The 21813-nt window shown below is 36.2% G+C and overlaps 2 protein-coding genes across 3 annotated transcripts; one reads left to right on the top strand and one right to left on the bottom strand.

The window, feature by feature from the left end:
- The first annotated feature begins 50 nt into the window (after window positions 1-50).
- On the top strand, window positions 51-3552 carry LOC111488406 (50S ribosomal protein L1, chloroplastic-like). Its single transcript, XM_023136140.1, has 7 exons — window positions 51-527; window positions 1452-1631; window positions 1695-1749; window positions 2339-2466; window positions 2802-2885; window positions 2970-3095; window positions 3193-3552. Exons 1-7 carry the CDS (start codon window positions 162-164, stop codon window positions 3331-3333), a joined length of 1080 nt encoding a protein of 359 aa, XP_022991908.1. The 5' UTR covers window positions 51-161; the 3' UTR covers window positions 3334-3552.
- A 668-nt stretch (window positions 3553-4220) lies between these two features.
- LOC111488372 (structural maintenance of chromosomes protein 5) lies at window positions 4221-21551 on the bottom strand. 2 transcript variants are annotated; one of them, XM_023136081.1, is made up of 30 exons: window positions 21390-21551; window positions 18962-19139; window positions 18709-18862; window positions 18022-18095; window positions 17744-17893; window positions 17388-17492; window positions 17157-17302; window positions 15083-15194; window positions 14850-15005; window positions 14285-14406; window positions 14059-14203; window positions 13904-13969; window positions 11894-12022; window positions 11721-11819; window positions 11413-11578; window positions 11173-11318; window positions 10951-11014; window positions 10759-10883; window positions 10555-10632; window positions 10270-10342; window positions 9808-9911; window positions 8592-8708; window positions 8443-8520; window positions 6683-6782; window positions 6536-6590; window positions 5663-5711; window positions 5493-5580; window positions 5344-5416; window positions 4624-4727; window positions 4221-4539 (listed from the first exon to the last, which is right to left on the bottom strand). In XM_023136081.1, exons 1-30 carry the CDS (start codon window positions 21431-21433, stop codon window positions 4478-4480), a joined length of 3162 nt encoding a protein of 1053 aa, XP_022991849.1. In that variant the 5' UTR covers window positions 21434-21551; the 3' UTR covers window positions 4221-4477. The 2 variants fall into 2 exon arrangements, with proteins under 2 accessions (XP_022991849.1, XP_022991850.1); XM_023136082.1 differs by lacking the exon at window positions 21390-21551 and adding an exon at window positions 20237-20355.
- Window positions 21552-21813: the final 262 nt, after the last annotated feature.

The following is a 21813-nucleotide window of genomic DNA, read 5'->3' on the forward strand; positions in this document are numbered from 1 at the left end:
ATTAAAATTTATCCAAAAGGAAAAGAATTTCACCGCTTTGTATTGATGACTGCACGAAACATCCAATACAGAGCCTCTCTTATCTCTTCCATTTCTATGTTGATAGACCCCAGAAACCTCTTCTTCTTCTTTGATTGACGGACTGAGCTCTTTCTTCCTCCATGGCAATGGCCGGTTATAGCCCCACTGTGCCCTCACCCCTTGCCATGGCCCGCACTTCTTCAGTACATCCTCTGGACCTTTCTTCCCTTTTCGCCGTCAGGCCCATTGCTGCCTCCTCCACCGCCCACATCTTCTCTTTATGCCACCCCTTAATTCTGCAGCGCAGGGGAGGGAGGTCTATCAATTGGGTCGACCTTAATTTTAGAAGAGAATCTAGGGTTCATTTGGTTGTGGCTGCTTTAGCGGCGGAAATTGAAGTGGCTGAGGTTGTGGATGAGAATGGAGAGGATAATGATGGATTAGCTGCTTCAATTGTCCCCAAGATTAAGAGGGGAAAGGCTGCATTGCCTCTTAAGAGGGACAGGGTAAGCTTGAGCTTATGTTCATGTATTTGGCTGTTTTTAATCTAGTTGACTGCCTTTTTGGATATGGTTTTGGTGTTTGTTTGGCCGTTAAAAATTTGTACATGCGTTCTTAGTTTGTTATTCCTCTGTTCATTGATTCTTTACTTTCTACTGTTACCATAAGGCTTATGTAAGTAGTGGAATGTTGTTCATTTTTGTTCAACATCTGGTTAAAATCTCCGTTGGATTGTTTGTTCTTCCTAGTTTCATGAACTTCTAGAAGTGATTGTTCCTATCATGTGTATTTCCAATTATGGCTTCATTAGTTAACTGTGACCCATTTGAGGTGGAAAGAAAACTCTAGCAATTGGGCGGTCTAGTTCTGTTTCTTTATTTTGTTCTTTGTAGGATCAGCTCTTATTTTCTTTGAAGTTCTATTCTTTGAGATCCTCGTTGATTGAAGAGAAGAACGAGTGTCAGCGAGGACACTGGGCCTCAAAGGAGGGGTGTATTGTGAGATTCCACATTGATTGGAGAGAGGAACGAGTGCCAACGGGGATATTGGGCCTCGAAGAGGGGTGGATTGTGGGACCCCACATCGGTTGGGTCTCAAAGGGGGGTGAATTATGAGATCTCACGTCGGTGGTAGAAGGGAACGAAACATTCTTTATAAGTATGTGGAAACCTTTCCCTAACATACGCGTTTTTAAAACCTTGAGGGAAAGCCCGGAAGGGAAAGCCGAAAGAGGACAATATTGCTAGCGGTGGGTTTGGGCCGTTACATATTTTGAACCAGACCGTAGATTTAAAAAGAGGTCCATAAATGATATGTGCATTACTTTTAGTACATATTGTAAGCTTTGTTCTTTCAAAATATGTATTTTCCACCTTCTCTTATTACTGTTGCACAGCTCTAACATGAAATTGTGTTCTGAAAACATGCAGACCAGATCGAAGAGGTTCCTGGAAATTCAAAAATTGAGGGAAAGTAAAAGGGAGTATGACCTGAAAACAGCAATATCTTTGTTGAAACAAATGTCTAAGACGAAATTCGTGGAAACCGCAGAAGCCCATTTCCGATTAAACATTGATCCCAAATATAATGATCAACAGCTAAGAGCAACAGTAAGTTTCTTTTGGTTCTACTATATCTATGTCCTAAATCACCAATTTTCACTTTTTACATAGGTAAATCTTCCCAAGGGAACTGGACAGACAGTCAAGGTAGCTGTGCTCACTCAAGGTAATCACTAAATTTAACTCAAGTAACAAGAGTTTTCAACTAGTTCTCGTTTCGTTTCGTCTTTTTACCTTGTGAAGAACAGTTGTTTCCTTATTGAGAGAGCATTGTGGAAACGATATTAACAGTTCGAAGTAGCTATTGTACGAACATGGGTATTATCGTCTTCACAGTGTTTGTGCATCTGATTGAAAGGGAGGTTTGCTTGCTTGATTGAAAACGGCTCTGTTAGTGAGATTGCTTTAACTATCATGGGGTTGTTTATATGAATTCCTCTTCATAATTTATGAGCAAATCTCCTACTTTTGTTCTTGATTTAATCTTCATAGTCCTAGGCTATTACTGATATGTCGGTTTTCTCCCTGTAACCGGTTTCGAAATAATGTGAGTGAAGAGAATGAGACGAACGCTTCAAGCTATGGCTTTTTGAATTCTTTTTTCCTTCTAGATATGGATTCTCTCTATTTATTCCCATCGTTCTTGTCAGCTATGAATTTCGAGATTCAGCTTATTTTGGTCATACGCAGCGTTGCTTTTTCAACAAAAATTTTCACTCATTTCTTATTATCATATTGCTTTGTGAATCATGTAGGTGAAAAATTCGACGAAGCGAAAAACGCAGGAGCTGATTTGGTTGGCGGTGAGGATTTGATAGAACAGATCAAAGGAGGTTTCATGGAATTTGATAAGCTAATTGCTTCACCAGATATGATGCCTAAGGTACAATTTCTTACATCTTTTTTCAATCATACACTGTGGTGGCTTTCCAAAAAGTATACGTTCCCATGTAATCTGAAATCGATCACCGAACACGTGATTCCAATTTTCTTGTATGCAACTAATAATTTTTCGTTTCATGCTTATTCGAAAAGTATTCTTGGCTACTATCTACGACCGAAATTAAGCTAAGATACGGTGTTGTGTTCATGTCAAAGATATATGTGTGAATTGTTTCGGTATACACTTTCGGAGTCGGTGTGGACTTTGAGATATTTTAGTTAGTTTTGTGGCAATGACCAATTAATCTGCTAACCCCGTCCTCTCGTTCGCATCAGGTTGCTAGTCTAGGGAAGCTTCTAGGACCTCGAGGACTGATGCCGAACCCAAAAGCTGGCACCGTTACAACAAATATACCTCAGGTATAGGTCAGATTCATCTATCTACACATGTATGCATCACAATTTGAGAATAAAATTGTTCATAATAGCTTTGTCCTGTTTCAGGCTATAGCAGAATTCAAGCAGGGAAAAGTCGAATTCCGAGCGGATAAAACCGGGATTGTTCACTTACCTTTCGGGAAGGCAGACTTTTCAGAAGATGACCTCCTGGTGAACTTGCTTGCTGCAATAGTATGTTCTTCCCTAATCTCAAATTCTCAAAAACTCCATTGGTTTCGAAGAAGTTATTAGTCTTCACCATATTGATTCCTTCACATTCATCTAACAGAAATCAGTAGAGGTAAACAAGCCAACAGGTGCTAAAGGAGTATACTGGAAGAGCGCGCATATATGCTCGTCGATGGGGCCTTCGATTCGATTAAACATAAGGGAAATGCTTGATTACAAAATCCCATCATCAAATGCTTGAAGAATTTTAGTCTACACCTGTAAATGTCTTCTTCAATTTGTTTAATGTTAGCCCTCATGGATACGCCTTTCGAATCGTCTTCAGCGGCCGAAGATTTCGTTAAGATCGTTAACAGAGTTGGTACGGTATCTCAAGAAAGAATTTGAAACTTGGAAACTGCATATTCATTTGTTTCTGAACTGATTCAAAAGTAGCTCAGAATCAATCATTTTCACCTCATCTGATTATTATTTGTTTATTTCTCATTTTTTTAGTTTGTGTTAATTTTTTGTCATGGAAAAATATGGTCGTTGATTTTTTTTTTGGACAACGTAATGGAATATAATGAGTTAAACACAGAAGAAGATTATTTTAACGTCAATTGGATAAAAATCAGTGCAAAATGCTAAGTGGAAACACAATCAAGGTCAAGTTCGGCATCCTAGGCCTTGCTAGCACATCATCACGTGTTCACTCCTTTTAGGTTTCAGCTTTTTTTGTTGGCACATCATCCGATGATGTTTGACTCAAATATTATTTGTAACAAGTCCAAATCCTGACTCAGATACTATTTGTAACAAGTCCAAACCCACTACGGACAAATATTATCTTCTTTTTGAGCTTTCCTTCCAAGTTTTTAAAATGATCTCTAGTAAAGGTTTGAAAACTTGCTTCCGATATGAAACTTTGAGTATTTAGAGATGCTTTTGTTATTCCCAATAATACGGCTCGGTAACAGATCGCTTCTTCCAAAGCACGCCCTGTTCGTTCCGCTCGCAACAATCCAATGAGTTCTCCAGGTGAAAAAACATTAGACATTCCAAACACCCGTAAAAATGTTTTATGGTCCAAATTTATTCAATTATAAAGTATAGGTTCAAAGCTTATTCAGCTTTACAATGACTTTCTAAATACATCAAAATATAAATATAATTATCTTAAGAACCCTGCCAATAGTTGTAGCATCCTTCGTTTGCTCAATATGATGGAAAGCTTTACAGATGAATTTAAGGGATAATTCAGCTATACAAAATAGAAACATAAATAAATCAGTCGTTTAGGGACTAGCAGCCATTTGATGGGAGAAAGGACATAGCTAACTTCATAGAAAGGACTCTGTAATCGAACTTTGTCTTCCTCAGCATCGCAATCCGCTAATCGTCAATCAACATCGGCTTTCTCCAACGTAGTTCATTAATGTTCCCCAGCTATCTCCATTGCTCCATGCTGCAGTACAAAAGTTTTACGAAGTGGGTTGTTGATCGTAATCGATGTTACTCGAGAATAAAGGCAATGGGAAAAGTAGAAAACCTCTCGAGGGCTGCTCGATCCAAGGACCATTCATTATATTCAGTATACTGCAGGCCCCACTATATTCCAGCTCTGGAAGTAACTTTGGAGTGAGTAGGAAGCACCTGAAATCATTATTACAAAGCAATCATTATTACAAAGCTACAATTTTTGGTTCACTGAATTTATTTCAGGAGCTATATGCAAAGAGATTTCTAAGTGTTTTTTTCTATAACAAAAATCTTTCTATATAGTCGAACATTAAAAGAAAAAAAAAACTTTTTTAATTAGTAGAAAATGAGAGACAAAGAACAGAAGAGAGAATTCAAGGAGAAGAAGAGACCAAGAACAGATGAGAGAGAATTCAATAAGAAATATTGATTAAAGGTTTTATGGATGAGAATAAAGAGAAGGAATAAATTACATTTTTCCGCGTATAGCTTTACTAAATCTTTACTAAATATCTATCATATATTTCTCTCCTATCTCCCATATATTTCTTTTTTTACGAAATATCTACCATATATATCTCTCCTTACGAAATATCTACCATATATATATCTCCTTGAAATATCTACAATATATATCTCTTTTACGAGATATCTACCATATATATCTCGGCCAGATCTTTACTATAAATAGACACGAGGCTACCTATCCCAACAGAAAGAACTAACTCACCATAGACTGCTCAACGAGAGTCTAAAAAACCATGAGGGTTGAAAAGTAATAGGTACTCACTGTGGTGTATTTGTTTGGCTGGCAGCTCTCACTAACTGCTGGAACATCTTCCGTTCATTTATGGGATCCATTCCTATCAAAAGACAATAGGCAAAATTATTTAACATAACTTGTTTGTGCCAGTAGAAGAAATTCGTATAGTTACTTACCTTGGTTTATCTCGTCAACTACTCTAAATGGGCAGTTGGTAAGGTCTTGAAGGGAAACAAGATACAAGATTGTCGACACCGAGCGTTCCTAGCAAATAAAAAATCAAAAGCATTATGAAACAGTTACCTCATACTAATCAAGAAAAGAAGATTGCGACGAGCTATAATACCCCTCCCGACTGATGATGCGCACTGAGAACCTGAAGCTGACCTGCTTGTCTGTTAATGGCATTTCAAGAAATAAGAAATCTAATAAGTAAACATAGCAACAATATTATCATAAATATGTAGAGACTGAACAGAGGAATTGAGGGCAACAATAGACTGGAAAGTCTACTGAAAGGTAAATGCACAAAATACTCGATTGTAGTATACAACTCCTAGCAATACGGCCACCATTCCTGATATGCACTCAGTATACTGCCATTTAATCAAACCTAAACACAAAAATTCAAGTTGAACCGAAATATCTTGTATTACATATCATTTTTGGTTTCCAGTGAGGTTCCTTGTCCAAAAAGGAAAACTTTCCTTTATTTTTCTACTCTTCAGGAATCGGGATTGAATGAATGTATTGCTTTTCTATTAGTTCCGTTCTCGCAACTTTTGATATGACATGTCAAACATTTGGAACAAGATGCTTCTTTTAGGTAAGATTGGGTGGATAGTAACGATATCCAGTAATTTGGAAGTTCATAACAATGTATTGGAATACTTGCAAAAGAACGAATTTTCAGGCAGTAAGATTGAGTCATGTTGAACCTAGAAATGAAGTGAAAAGTTGAAGACCGCCAATACTTAAATTCAGAATGATACAACAAGGTAAGACCATAATACTTGAAAATCATTCAAAAAGGATACAAAGTGAAATGTCTTGGTAACTATTCCGGAAGTAACAATGATTTGAAAATATATCTTAATCAACCAATGCCAGTGATATGACAGTCTCTATAATTCAGATACATTTGACCAAAAACAGTATTCAAGCACAAAAAATATACATATATTTAGATCTTAAAGTGGGTATCAAAAACTAAGTTCACCTGAACTTCACTTTAATAAGAATCCCATATTGATCGAAGTCCATATCATGCTCATCTAAGAGGGAAAAAAACCATCGCAAGGAAATTAAGAATAAGGAAGACGGGACCCCACAGGAAGTAAATTTTCAGATCATTAAAATTCAGTACCCAATAACACTTCTCCAGCAACAGCCATCTCTTGAAAATTGCGACTAAAAGTCTCATTTATCTGAGAAACAAGTTTTCTTAAAGTTGGGAGCCAATTTCCCTGCAAATAATATTTGTAATATTACCATGATAGTTCACAAATAATTAAAAAGCATCGGGAAATATGCATATCACATGACTGCTTGCTGAACCACAAAGGAAGTAACCGAACCATAAACACACTCTCGCTACCACCAGCACACATACAATGACAAAAAAAAGGTTCCAAAGCTATGTATGGGAGAAACGTTTTTTCTTTCATTGAATGGTGAGGAAACCCTCACATTTATACAAGATATTTCTCAATCAACCTCAAGCTGGATGGTAGATACTAGTGTCATTACATGCTTGAAAATTAATCCACCCTGCTATCCCGGTTAGAAAGAAAAGTAGACCCTTTCGGAGCAGACTCCACTTCAACCGCAGCAACTTTAAAGAGCCTCAGGCTAAACAGCAGGTTCAAAGATTGGTCGATGAAAAGCCTTAGTGAATTTCAGAAACTAGTTGTTGGGAAGCAAATATCTCAAATCCGTTTGTATTTGTCTCAATCTTCTTAAGGATGAAGTGACGATTTATCTCAGCATGTTTCATTCGAAGATGATGTATCACATTTCTTATAATGGCTATGCAGATAGATTATCACAAGTACTTCAATAGTACCTTCGACCTTGAGTTCAGTGAGAAGGAATTTTAGCCAATTCCTTCATAAATCCCATGGGTTAATGATCCTCGGCTTCAGAACTACTTTGGGGTACAACTTATTGCTTCTTGATGAGCCAGGTTACTAAGTTTTCCCATACAAAAGAACAATATCCTGCGTTGGCTTGTGATCAACAGGAGATCCAACACAATCTGCATCAGTGTAAACTTCTAGAGATTGGTTTGTAGTCTTGTTGAAAATGAGGCCCTTTCTGGGATCATGCTTGAGACATCTTAATATTCTATACACACCTTCCATATGATCCTTAGAGGGTTTGTTCAAAAATTGACTCACCATGCTATCAGCAAAGCTAATGTCCGGTCAATTGTGAGTCAAGTATATTAGCTTTTCGACTAGTCATTGATACCTGCCTTGATCAACTAGCTCATCTTCAGGATTAACTCCAAGTTTTGAGTTCACGTCCATAGGTATATCACTTGTTTGCAACCATTCATCCCAGTTTCTCTTAAGAGATCTATAGTGTATTTTCATTGAGTGACATAAATCCTTTGCTAGATCTTGCAACTTCCATTGCTAGCAAGTATCCTGGATTTTCCAAGTCTTTGATCTCAAGTCTCTTTGAGAGGAGATGTTAATCATTTTGTCAAGAACATGTCCTGTGAGAACAATATCATCCACATGTACTATTAACACAGCAAGTATATGTACAACAAATTTTTGGTTAAGTGGTGGTTGGTTTTTCAGAGAGCAGCATTGCCCCTAGTTTCTCGTTCTAAATTGCCAGTATTTGGCTTCCAACATTCTGGTTTTCCATGTATTTTTCAAGTAGTGTCTTTAACATGTCCCAGTTTATGACTATGATCACACCATGGCCTTCTTTTGCACAGCCGACTATCACCAGATGATTGATAGTTTCTTCGAAAAGCAAGAATAATTGGATCATTTAATTGGTCTAGATTAACCAGCTCATAACTTGATTGTCGTGCAATGGTATATAATCATATAATCCAAACAAGTATAACATAAACTTAGCTATTACACAAAATGAAATGATCTATACCTTCAGCTCATCAACTTCAGCCATACACTTCCTTAGTTCATGTTTATCAGCTTCTAGTTTTCGTGCAATGGTATTTATCTGTAATGGAACAGCATAAACATACTAAGCATGCACAAGCAACCAAAAAATTGATAATAAGACGACCTTACCTGATGCTGACGATGTTCATATTCCTCAAGCACATTATGGTTTAAGAACAGAATGGAATTAGCCTGAGAAATATTATCTTGAATAGCAGCTTCCAATTCCTCAATTGTAGTAGGCATCTACCCAAAAAATGAAACAAATCATTCTCAAGATACTGTTTTTAGTACAAACTAATCATGTAAGGGTAGCCCCATTCCAACAATCTTGCACCGAGGAGTTTTGAGTTCGCAATAGAGGAAATGGAAGGAAAGATAAGTTTGAGGGGCCTAGGCCAATCCAAAGATCTGATAGACAGCAATCATTAATGATTACAAAAGAAGACGTGCGAAGGGTATGGATCAATATTTTGAAAGTCAGCTCAACTCTTCCAAGGTGAGATAGCCTTCAAACTTTTTTGAAAAAAGAGATGAATCATGTGGCATAGATTATATATTCGGAAAGGAAGACTTATTCATTTCTTTGAGAAATCTAAATATTCGTTAACAGAAGGCCAATTATTAAAAACACTCCTAGCTTAATTTCTTCCAAATTTACGTCAAGGTGGACTGGTGAAAGGAGCAATGAAAACCATATCACGGAATACAGGGGTCTGGGGGATTCTAGATAAAGAATGGCAGTACAGAAGTTTTTAATCCAAGCCTGCCCTACTCCCCAAACTCTTTTCAAACCAACATTCCTCACCTGGAATAAGATGTGTTCAAGAAGATTATCAAAATCTCAATGTGTAGCAAGAAATCCATCATTCTAGAACAAGCAGTGTGATGTACAATTATACACCTTGTCACTTTTTTGTTTCTTTTTTCTTTTATTAGATGAATCACACTCAGAAAAAATGAAAGAATACAAGGGTGTACAAAAATAAAGCCCATAAAAGAGAGCCAAACTACACAAAACGGTTCCAGTGAAATAAAATAAGACTTACAAAAGTAATTGCATGAAGGTCTTGTCACCAAAGCCCAAAAATAATATTCATTGGCACTTTTTTGTAACTTCTATGGTTATGTTTCTTTATTCATTTCATATCATCACGGACAATGTAACTATAATTCAAAAGAACCAAATATAAATAAAATGGCATGTTTATAGAAACAGTAAAAGCTTAATGTAATCTACTACAGCATAAATTTGTCTGCAATACACCAGACCTTATCAGTCATCACTCAAACCACAACAACCCAAAGAAAAATTACGTTTCAAATAATTAGAACTCAGGCAAACCTCAAGAAATTCCTTCTCAAGGTCAGGTGTGATCACAGCAATAGATTCTGCATGCTTCTTGGCAACTGAGAGTTGCTGTCGATAGTCCTCGACTTCCTTCTTGCCTGGAACAAGGATTGAGTAATTAATAAAAAGAAGGATCAGCAAAATGAAGAGAGAGAGACAAAAAAAGGAGGCAAAGTTACGAGCTAAATGTTTCATGCATTTGAAAAGAACCAAAAGAAAAGGCAAAGCAACTTAATGAAAGATTGAAGATAAAATCACTATACATATAGTTTATAAGAAAACCATTTCTAATGTTGGAGCTGTTTCATGTATTGCCAACAAGTAACTTATAAAACACATAGTATATAATCAGAATATATGCAGTTTATACATAGAAACATCCAAAAGTTATTTCTACATATCTTTCAGATATTATAACAGGTAGAAGAAATTTGCTGAAATTTGGGCATAACTTACAGTACTCAAACTGCACTGACGCTTGCAGAGCAAACTTTTCATGCTGCTTCAGATTTACCTCCAATTCTCTGATCTAAAAATATAATCATACGAAACTAGTAAATATTAGGGAAGCAATAATCTCCGGAAGAAGAACAAAATAAAACTGGAAATTAAACACTTCGGAATGTCAATAGAATCCCATTTAAAAGATAGAAAGAGAAATGAAGACAAAAGTTCACTTGAAATCCTTAGCATGCATTGTTGTAATCAAATATAATTCAGCAACTTCTCCCAACAAATTACCTTTGCTTCAATTTCAATGGAGGACATATGGCTCTTAGTCAAGTTCTGTCTATAGGAAACGGCCTCAACAAGCAAATGCTGCCAATAAAAGATATCAAGTTTTAATATGTATATATATTTATAACTGCATTCATGAACAAATTTGACAAATGATGAGAAAGATATTAATACAAATATAAAAAAGTTCAAAATGTGAGACTTCACCTTAATTTCAATTGCACAATGGAACCTTTGAACGTTAAAATTTGTAGCTTGGTCGGCAAGCTTGGCCACAACAGTATCTAAGTCATCTTCCCGCTCCATAGATTCTAATTTCTTTTTTCTTTGATCTAGATTACCAAAAGAATATTAGTTCACAAAATGAATAATCAAAATTACACAACTATTAATACTTACCAACGCGATTTTCCATTTCACGGCGTTTTCTCTTCTCATGTTGCACAGTATTTAAAATATCATCCTGCAAATTTTTTAGAGTTAATTTTTGTATATTCACGAGATAATACATAAACCCCAATCTCAAATGATTAAGGACTTGAGGAGCACACACAAGGATGGTCATTATATAACCCAGGTTCAACAAGAAGACACTAATCTTTTTTATTATTTTGGATGTACCCGATGTTTGCGAAGTTTAGCTTCTTCGTCCTCTATCAATCTTAGTTCAGTCTGACATGATTTACAATTTTCTTCTAAAGCAGAAATAGATTCTTCTAGCTCATTTTTCCTGGACCGAAGCCCATCAATTTCTCCCGCATCCAAGTCTAAAAATGTAAATAATAGGTTAATCAAAGTCATGTAATTCACAGCTTTCAAGGGTTCTATAAAGACTTCAAGGAAAGTTCTCGATATTCATACTGCACAAGAGAAGACGTGAGCGATCAACTGGTTCCACAGTTCCCGACATATGACCACCGTATCTAGAGCGAGACCATCGATAATGATTATCTGGAGTCCAAAAATCTAAAATTCCCAATTTTGAGACCTCGTCTGCCTTCTGATCAGTTACCTTTGAGCCAATATACTGGAAAGAGGAAATAAGTACATTTATAAAGTAAAAAGGAAAAAACGTTTCTGATACAAGCTTTACCCATATTTAATAAAGCTGGATTTCAAATTTAACAATAAAATTAACGCCATATTAGACAGAGTTTTGAAAGCATTACTGAATGCTCCAAACCAAACTGCATGGTCAAAACCTCCTTTACAGCTGCAGGAGCATCAAAAATTTGGTCTAGCCGAGAATATATGCCAAATGCACGAACCTGTTCATTCAATATCGTCATCATTAGAAACTAGTGCAAATGTAAACTTCAATCATCACTTCTTTGACAAATACCTCCTCAGACACCTCAAAATGCTGATTTGTGCGCCTTTCACCTCCCACATAATTTAAGATGGGAACGCCAAATGAACCCAAGTTTTTTACCATTATGTCACGATCGTCTGAATCTTGAGTTATGAAGGACTGTAAATCAAGCAATTGCCACCACAAGTAAGGAAAATCAGAACATCATGGAGGAATGAATCCTAAAGTTTGTATAAGTCCATGTGGAGGGGACTCAGGTTGGTTCCTTAAAGCAATGGAACAATACACTTCTCCTTGAATAATTTTGAAGGTTTGCTCAAGAAGAGAAGGCCCTTTGAAGAAGGACAATAGCTTGCATTTTTGGAGATGATCTGTTTGATTGGTCCTCTCTCCGGTAAGTGAAGTTCTGTGGGGGGGCCTCGGGGGTGGGTTCCTGTAAACAATAAAACAATGCCCTTCTCCTGAAATGGCTTTGCAGGTTTACTCAGGCCCTTTGGAAAAGGGTCACATTTATGGAGTTGGCAGATGCAACTGATCCTCTCCCCCTCCCTAAAAGGGTGAAAGAATAACTCTAGTTCAATATGGCAAAAAAAAAAAAAAAAAAAAAGAAGTTCCTTCTTCCTAGATTTTTTGAACTTTAGAGACTCAAACAACCAAAGAACTTGTTTCCAAGGAGGAGTGAGGATGCTTGGACTGACATGATTCCTCTTGCTAAGTTGTTCTCTAACTTAATCTATCTTTCCTCGGAGAGGCATACTTTTATAGCAGACTGTAGGAACAAAAAACATCAGGATTGGGTGTTGGCTTTAGAAGAGGGCTTTTTGTTAAAAAGAAGAATACTAATAGAGAAATGGGCAGTTATGTGGGCCTTCTAGCCAGCATTGACATTGTGCAGCTGGGCAAGATAAAGTTGGCATCTTGTATCGTCATATATCTTCTTTTCCAAGTCTACATTTCTCAAACTTACAACTGTTCCCATGCTGAAAGGCCTTTTAGTTAAGCTATCTGGAGATAAAAAAATTCCCAAAAAGTTGAAGATTTTTCTCTAATGTCTTGCTCACAAAAGTATTAATTCCCACGTGAAGATTTAGAGAAAGTTTGCTTCTTGGGAGATTCTCCTTGCGCTGTTTGTGTCTCAGAGAAGAATGGTCTTTCATTTTGAATTAGTTTGGTTTGGTGATCTATCTTCCCGAGTTAGTGGATGATTGGCTTTTGGAGGCCTTGACAGGCTGGAATTTCAAAGGGGTTGCTAAAATATTATGGAATTGCATGCCTAGAACTCTTCTTCTGGGTCTTTCCAAGGAGAGAAACTTCAGAGATTTCGAAGAAAAGGGAGCCCCGTTTGGTTACTTTTGTCGTAGTATATAGTTCTTCTCTTCTTAGTGGTGTTATAATCCTAGGAAAATATTTTCACCAACAATTTGTCGATGATCCTTAATGATTGAAAGACTTTTTATAACATAGTTTCTTCGGGGAAAGGCTTTGTCAACACTTTACGGTTGATCAGCTTGGCTATTTCTCTATAATATCTTTATTACTCATAAAAGAAATAATAACAAAAAATATTGAAGTCCATTTGAAAGCAAAAATTATTTAGAACAAGATCTTAGAAAAATTAACTATTTCCATGAATTGTCAATAAGGGTCGATGAAAATAGTAATTTGGAGGAAATAGATTGAAGCCACAATGACCACCTACCTAGGATTTAACATCCTAAGAGTTACCTTGGCAACTAAATGTAGAGGGTCAGACGATTGTCCCACAAGAATAGTTAATATGTGCATAGAAGATCCATGAGTTAAATGAGTTTTAGAAGTTAACTTCTTAAAATCCAATTGTGGAACTCTTTCACAACCTTTTGGTAATTAAAATTCTTGATTTAATGTCAATCGGAGTAATTTCTATGAGCTCCTTCAGCTTTTAATTGAGTTGATTGATAGCTCATATCCCCTCTCGCATTTTTACTTTTAATAGTTCAAGAAAAAGTAAGATATCCATCAGTAACAACGATACTATTAATAAACGTAATAATTGAGTACCTTCCAGGCATATGATGGGATATGACCTTCTAAGTAGTCAGCATGAGTCCGATTTGACACATTAACCTAAGATAAAATTCAGAACAAAAATGAAGGGGGAAATGGCATCAAGTAGTGAGTAACAAAAAAAAACTTTTATGTATTAACATACGAACCTCTAGCAACACTGGACCATACACCTCCTTCTTGAATTCATGGCGATGTTCTTGAAGCCAGTGATAAGCTTCAAAAATCTTCTCTGTTCCAGAATTTCTCAATGCCTGTAGTAGTTTTGCATTAGCATTCTCCATATCCTTTAACCTGAAAGAGGAACATGATTGTAAGATGATAAATCACCAAAGAGAGCTGAATTGACAACGGATCAAATATTCTGATATGTACCTATCCAAGCACTGCCTCAAAGTATTTCTTTTTTGGGATATATTTTTTTCAATCTCTGACTTCATAAGTCTCTTCTGACTTGCTGAAACTTCCAGCTCCAAAATTTGAGCGCGCAACCGTTCCTGGTGAAGCATGATAAAATGTAAAATAGAGAAACCCACAAACTTTATAACAACCATAAACAATTTATTTTGAAGTTGTTGTTCTCGTTTTTTCTCGCTATGTGTTCTTCTCTGTTTTCTCTTGTTTCATTTGCTTCTTTTTCATTCCCATTTGGAACTTGTATCCTTGAACAATTTTTCCTACTCATCAATAAAAAATTGTTTTTTTGTTGAAAAGATATAAGGCAGAAAAGTAATAAAAAAAATTATTTACTACATTATCCGGTACATAAAGAGAAATAATGCATCCAAAACAAACTCTTTGATTGCCTTATGATAAGTACCAAAAAATCAAACCTTAAAATAGGCCCGGGTTCAATAATTTCATTTTTATCGAGACAAACTTTTTATTAAAATTTGAAAAGTTACAACTAAAGGGAAACATATATACAAATATAACTTACAATCTCGTCCTTGGGATGTTTGTAAGGAGGCAAATTCTGGAGTTCCAATTCAGCAGCTTCAAGTTCCTCTTTAGCTTGTAAGATTCTCTGTTGACGAGATTCTTCTTGTTTCCTCAAGTCTTCCATTTCTTTCAATTTTCCTTGCACTTGCACCCCCTACTAACAAAGCAAACATGTTGGAACAACCCAAGACATAGGAGAGAAATTAAAAAAACCCACAAACTTTAACATACCAAATGATTTTCAGTTTCCTGAAGTTCCATCCTTTTCTTGTGATTATTATTAATGAGAGTGCTATACTTTTTAGTTTTTGCATCCAACTTTGCCTTCTCCTTTCTTTGTTTCCTGAAATAGCCAATTGAAAAGTAAACCAAACCGCTAGCATAGAAGATAATGGAGATAACAAGGTAAGGTTTTCAAAACTCATTTCTACAACCCCTAAATTTACGGTCCCTTTGTTAATGCACACATCCCGAAAGGTAAGTTCTCAAAAAAGGTCAAAATCTTCCTACCGTCACTTCCGCACAGAAGTATCCAATATTCATGAGAGGCTTCAAAAGGAGATTCTCCAAACGGTATGTCTCTCACTTTGCTGAAGTAGATTGAGATTCCACCTAAAATAATTTGAATAAGAATCAATCTAACTCCCTAGGAGAAGAACACCTTCTTTTGCAAGTCGAGACCTTTTTGGATCTTATCTAGAATGGGTTCCAAAACGATGCCCACTTGAGATTATGGCCATGAGGGAGACCAAGATAAGAGGTAGGAAGGTGTTTGTGGTCATTTAATGTGTTTTTCTCGTGCCTACACAATTCAATAAAAACATCCACATAATCCTCTTTAAAGCCAAATCCAAAGAGAATTTTGTGAAGGAAATTCTGGCTGATTATCTTGAAAAATCAGTTTAAAAGCTTCTGAATAAGTGTCTTCTTCATTATTTTGGGAGGACTTATGAGTAGGTGAGGCCACAGTAGCAAAGTCTTTTCCTAGACCATATAGTGTGATGAACTCCAACGGAGCAGTTGTGAGCAAGTGTTTGTCAAAAAGTACGAATAGTTGGAACTAGCGTTCTAGAAGAACCTCAAGGACGAAGAACACAACGAATGGATCAATTTGATTGAACTTGTAGGCAGTTTTCAAACTTCTATAAAAGAGGATGCCAAGAGGTGGACTCTCCAAAGCAGTGGACAATGCACAACCAACTCACTTATCCCAACTCTTACGGCTTTTCATGCCCCATTTGATGATGTTCTATTTCAAATCATTTGGAAGCCTACCATCCCCAAAAAGGGGAAGGTTTTCCTTTGAGTGTCTGTTCAAGGGAAGTTCAATATTTACGGTTTACTGCAAAAGAAATTTCTTGATCTATCTTTCTCTCCTAATTGCTATGTTTTGTGTAGGAGAAAATCAGAGAACCATCATCATCTCTTCCTTCAGAGCACCTTTGCAAGTGGTATTTGGTATAGAAAGAAAGAAAGAAAAAATCACAGTTGGTGTTTTCCAAAAAAGAGATGGTGCCTTCCTTCGGCTTATCAACGGTGTTCCTTCTTGCGGGCAGGCTAAAATCCTCTTGTCTGACGTGGGGATGGAAACCCTATTGAAGATCTGGTTTGAGAGGAACCAAAGGGTCTTGAAAGAGATTATGTCTAGTATCGACATGCATGGAGATATATCATCTCTACTTTTTTTGTATAACTTTGCTCCTTTTCTTTTTTTAACAAGATACAACTCATTTATATAATGAAAATGAATAAATGTTTAGGGCTACGAAATCCCACAGAAAGCGAAGGTATGACTTTGCTCCATTAATATCCTTCCTTTGCTTCTTATAAGAATAATCTAAATGTATACTTTGATAAGGATTGTTGGGAGGGAGTCCCACGTTGGCTAATTTAGGGAATGATCATGGGTTTATAAGTAAGGGATACATCTTCATTGGTACGAGGCCTTTTGAGGAGGCCCAAAGCAAAGCCATGAGAGCTTATGCTCAAAGTGAACAATATCATACCATTGTGGAGAGTCGTGATTCCTAACATACTCATCTATACCTATCCACTGTAAAAGAAGCGATCTAATCCACAACAACAAAATTTCTTTAATTGAAACAGCTTAATCCTATGTAAGTACAACCAGCACAAGATGCAATACTCCAACAAGAAATCCATCCCCATTTGGAGCAAAACCAAAACATTCGTAAAAACTAAAGTAACAAGGGCAAAAAGTAAAATTATAGAATACTGATTGGATTTTTCAAAAAGGTCTTGTAAGAAAAATGATTATAAAAATAGTTAAACCAAGTGATCATACTCAATTGGCTCCTTTAAATCATTCAAAGTATTTGCAGCTTCATCTAACTTCTTTTTTGCCTCCTTTTCCTTTTCCTTAACTTCCATGTATTCAGCCTTTTTCATGTCATACTTCAGCCATGGCAGCTTCTTTTTCATGGACTCAACCTACAAATGACAGAACACAGATAGCTATGGTCATCAGTCATGGAAGCACACATAAAAAGAAAAGGTTAATGGAAAATATTTAAACCTTTTCTAAAAGTTCTTCTCTTTGACGAACACGCTCAACATCTTTCTCCTGCTCGACATTTAATGCCTTTAGCTGATCTAAGGTGTCTCCATTTTTCTCAACAGCCTAAAACCAAAAGAACAGCAAGTTGCAAAAAGATACATGAAAAAGAGATACATGAAGGTTCTTGTTCAAAAAAAAAAGTACATGAAGGTTCTTCTGTTCTCTCTTCTTTTTAATTGAAAAACATAATAAAAATTCTACATGGGGGAATGAAATTACAAAAAATACTTTGTAAAAAAAATGCAGACAAAAAGGATAAGGAACCAATAGGAGACAAGTCCCAAAAAAATGTGCACAAGTTATTCTAAACTTACTCGTTCTATATTTTTTATGTCATGGCTTTTCTCAACAAGTACACGATGTAGGATTGGAAGTTGAGGATCACCAACTGCCTTTTCAGTCTCTTCTAAAAGTTGGACGGGAGTTAATTTGGCAAACTCACAAACCCTGTCCTGAGGTAAAAACTAAACTCCTCTCCCACAAGAGAAATGGGAAAATAAATCAGAACAGAGCAATTGCATTCACAGGAATGTACATACATGCATGCATGCAAGCATATACCTCAAATAAAAGTTAGCTAAATTTTACTCACTTGAGTCAAGTTATTAACTTGAATGTTAAAACTTTGAATGATTCCAGATACATCCTTTTTTGGCACAACTTTTCCTGGAGATGGACAACCAAAATGAAGAACTTTTTTAAGAAAAATAGAACCAACTTTTTTATATGACAAGTAAGAACAACTTTTTTACAAGACAAGTATGAACAACTTGACTATTCGCCCCTCCAAGAAAGGAATATAAATTAAACTTTTCAAAGGTATACGGCTACCCTATACAAATGTTTCATGGAAGAGTGGGTGTGTGTAAGAGAAAGGCTTCCACATAAGAGAAATCTACATTTCTAGAAAAGCCCACAAAGAAATATCCTTGAGAAAGAGAACCATTAGGCATTCAGTAATGAGTGGTGGGGTGGCCATATCATGTGAAACACTGAGCAGAAAGTGCAAGGGATTTTCAAAGCAAGGAAAAGACATTTAACTCATGTTCCTTTGTTTAAAGGTATAGTTATACAAGGAAATGAATAGAAAAACCATAAGCATGACATGCTCACAGATAAAACAACATGGTATTTCCTGCTGTAGTTGCAGTCCAATTAAGATAACCAAGTAATGATATTTCTAGACTTGCAAGGCTCAAAAGCTCAAATTAGTAACGAACTAATATCTGTAACAAAGGTTGAAGAAATAAAGACATGGATCATATACAAGATACCTTACCATTGAACAACCACTCAGATTTGTTGTGTGTGTCCATTTTACGTGTAATTGTAATATTCTCCTCTTTAGTATTCCCTCTCAAGGTTATTCTGACATAACCAGACTCCTCCCCGCGCTTCACATATGCTCCAACACTGGTCGCCCTTCCAAGGAGCTGCAAAAGAAAGATTCCAACCAATCTATACTAAAGAACAAACTAGAAAAAGATTGCCTTGGGTTAAGTATCAAGTACATTAATTGAAATTTAACCAACCTGAGGCTCACCACCAAGGCCAAGGGCAATAGCACATACAATAGAGCTTTTACCAGATCCATTGGGCCCAATTACAAGGTTTAGACGTGATCCTGGCTTACATTTCAAGTGGTTAAAGGTCATAAAGTTATGAAGCTCAATCTCAATTATACTTCCAGGCATATAATCATCGTCCCCCCTGAAGAACAAGTTAAAGGGTAAAATATTTAGTATGATGCAAGACAAAAGAAACATATAAATTGCACATGCATTTAATTCAACCCTAAATCTACATAAGAAAAATGAACACAAATAATATTGAAACATTAACTCAGTGAAATTTTTAATTTCACAATATTAATTATCACTTATAAGTATGTCTATACACTTAAGAAGGTATAAAATAAAGTATTTTATATGTGTTTTCCTTCTCAGCTTAATCTATTTTCAACACTTTTAAGTTGCTCTTGAATCTAGAAGCACCTCAGTGTTGAGTTGACAACGTCAATAAGAGGAACTTGGTCCTTCTAATGAGATAGGAAGCTCAAGTTAGAAGCAAATGCTTGAAGGAAAGCCACTGTTGGTAAGTACCATCTTGTCCTAGGGGTTGGTTGGCAAGCCCTAGGGTCCTTCAAGCTCTAGAATCCTTTGCCCTTCTATTGTTAAGAATTCTTGCAGGTGGATAATTGGTACAAAACTTGGTAAAGATGACAGAATTTTGTTGTAGGCGGATCCATGACTGCTTGAAAACCCTTTGACATAATCTCTTAAAGAAGGCATAGAGTTGTAAATTCAAGTAACTTTTTTGTTGATCAATGTTGGTCTGAGGAGCTTGGAAGGTAGAAAGCTGATTTTAGAAGAAACCTTGAAGACCTAGAGGCTAGTGAGTGGGCCAGCTTATCAAATCTACTCCAAGATGTTGCCCTCGACCAAGATCCTTACTCAAAAAGATGGAAGTTAGAAGCGTTGCTGAGGGTCTTTTTCTTGAACGCCCTTGGGATCATGATGTATTGAATTCTAGGACTCTCTTCGCAATTATCTTAACTCTTGTTCTTTGATCTTTTTTAAGGTCAGTTTAGCTAAATTAGGTCTTCGTTACCTTAGGTCAATTAGATTACCCTTTGAAATCTTACCCCTTCCCTCAAGCCTAGCCTAAATAAAGAAGGCAGCTCAGCTCAGACGAGACATAACAATTTTCCACAAAAATGATGGAAGATTGCTTCGAGGAAATCTCGAACCTCCCCCAAGAATGATTTGGAAAATCCATGACAACATAACAATGGGTAGAGAAAGTACCTCAAACTAATGTGTTTGAGTGGCTCAAGATGGAAGCTAGTGGCACACCTGAACACATGTCGAATGAGAAATGGTGTTTCTAGTCTTCAAACTAGGAGAGAAGGCATTGCAAGCTTCCCTTCTTGCTCGCAATGAAGGAATAATTAAATCAATCAAATTTAGAAATACTTCATTTAGTGCTTCTTTAAAAATTAACTTTGGATGGAATATTTCAAGGATCAGGAAGTTTTAGTTCAAATCCTTAGCTCGTGGGTCAATGATGAAAATATCTCTTGTTTTTATTACCCCTTTCCTCTAGAATGCTTCCACAACCAAGGTTCAAAGGGAAGAAATTGTTGAGGTTCTTACCTTCCAAAATCGACCTACTCGTATGTTGGTTTAGGATGCCCATTTGGTTATGGAGACTTTATTGCGACACTAAATGCCCTGAATTTCTAAGATTCCATCCAAAAGAATCTTCTACTTGTTTAGTTTAAGTCTCATCTAACATAATCTTCATTTAAAGATTTTTGTAATATGAGATCCCGCAAAACTTATAATGACATCAAATACAGGGAATTTCTTTACAACAGAGAGGTCATAAAGGTTAAGAATTTCATGTGAAGGCCAAGTTCCAAGTCCCTGGTCCTCCCAAAACTGAAAGTGATGCCTATATCCCTCCAGTCATTTAAACCATCAACGAATAGGAAGGTCAATGAACCAACTAAGACAAACAAAACATTTGGTGAAAATAACAATAAACATAAGAGAATCAACTAAGACAAGATGTTTAACATTTGTTTCAGCCAACAGCTCCACACATTAGTTTCTGTTAGAGGGTGTAGCTAATTTTAGCTACTTCTCTAAATTGTACAATAATTTTAGCCACTTTTCCTAAGTTCATTTTCCAAGACCACGAGAATAAATGTAACTTGATATGGTCGAAGCTCAAAAAGATAAAACCGTGGAATCCTTAAATTCCCGTTTTCCATACACTTTCTCAATATCCACACATATGTCAAAGAACTGCGTAAGCAAAACCCAAGTTCTAAAACCATTATCACACTAAAGTAAAAAAAAAAAAAAAAAAAAAAAAAACCAAGACAATGCATAATGGTAGAAAAATACATATATTTCAACAGGGGGCCAAAATTTGAGTGATGGTGTTACGGACCTCGTAATTCTAGGGCGCTTTGCGCGATGCTTGGCTTCTGCCATAGCATAAAGCTTGGTCGCGCTTTGCAGATATGAAATTTCAACGATCCCAGGTGATCAGAGAGAGTTAGGGTTTCAGTGAGCGACTGTGAAGGGGACAGTGGGGAAAATGGCGCGAAGCGAAAATCGAACGTTGAACGCATGTACTTCGGATTTCTTTTTCTTTTTCTTTTTTTCGATTTTATGCCTTTATTTTTTTCTTTTTAAATTTATTATTTACAATTCTTAAGTGATATTAGATTGCTAAAAGTGTTTTTTATTATTTATGCTTAATTAATAAATAAATAAATAATTTTAAAACTCGATTATTTGAAAATTTATTCTTAAGAAAAAAAAAAGTACTAACAAATTTCTAAATTAATATTGGTCTAAAATACAATTGA

This window comes from Cucurbita maxima, unplaced genomic scaffold (assembly GCF_002738345.1).
Source record: "Cucurbita maxima cultivar Rimu unplaced genomic scaffold, Cmax_1.0 Cma_Scf00013, whole genome shotgun sequence".
NCBI lineage: Eukaryota > Viridiplantae > Streptophyta > Magnoliopsida > Cucurbitales > Cucurbitaceae > Cucurbita > Cucurbita maxima.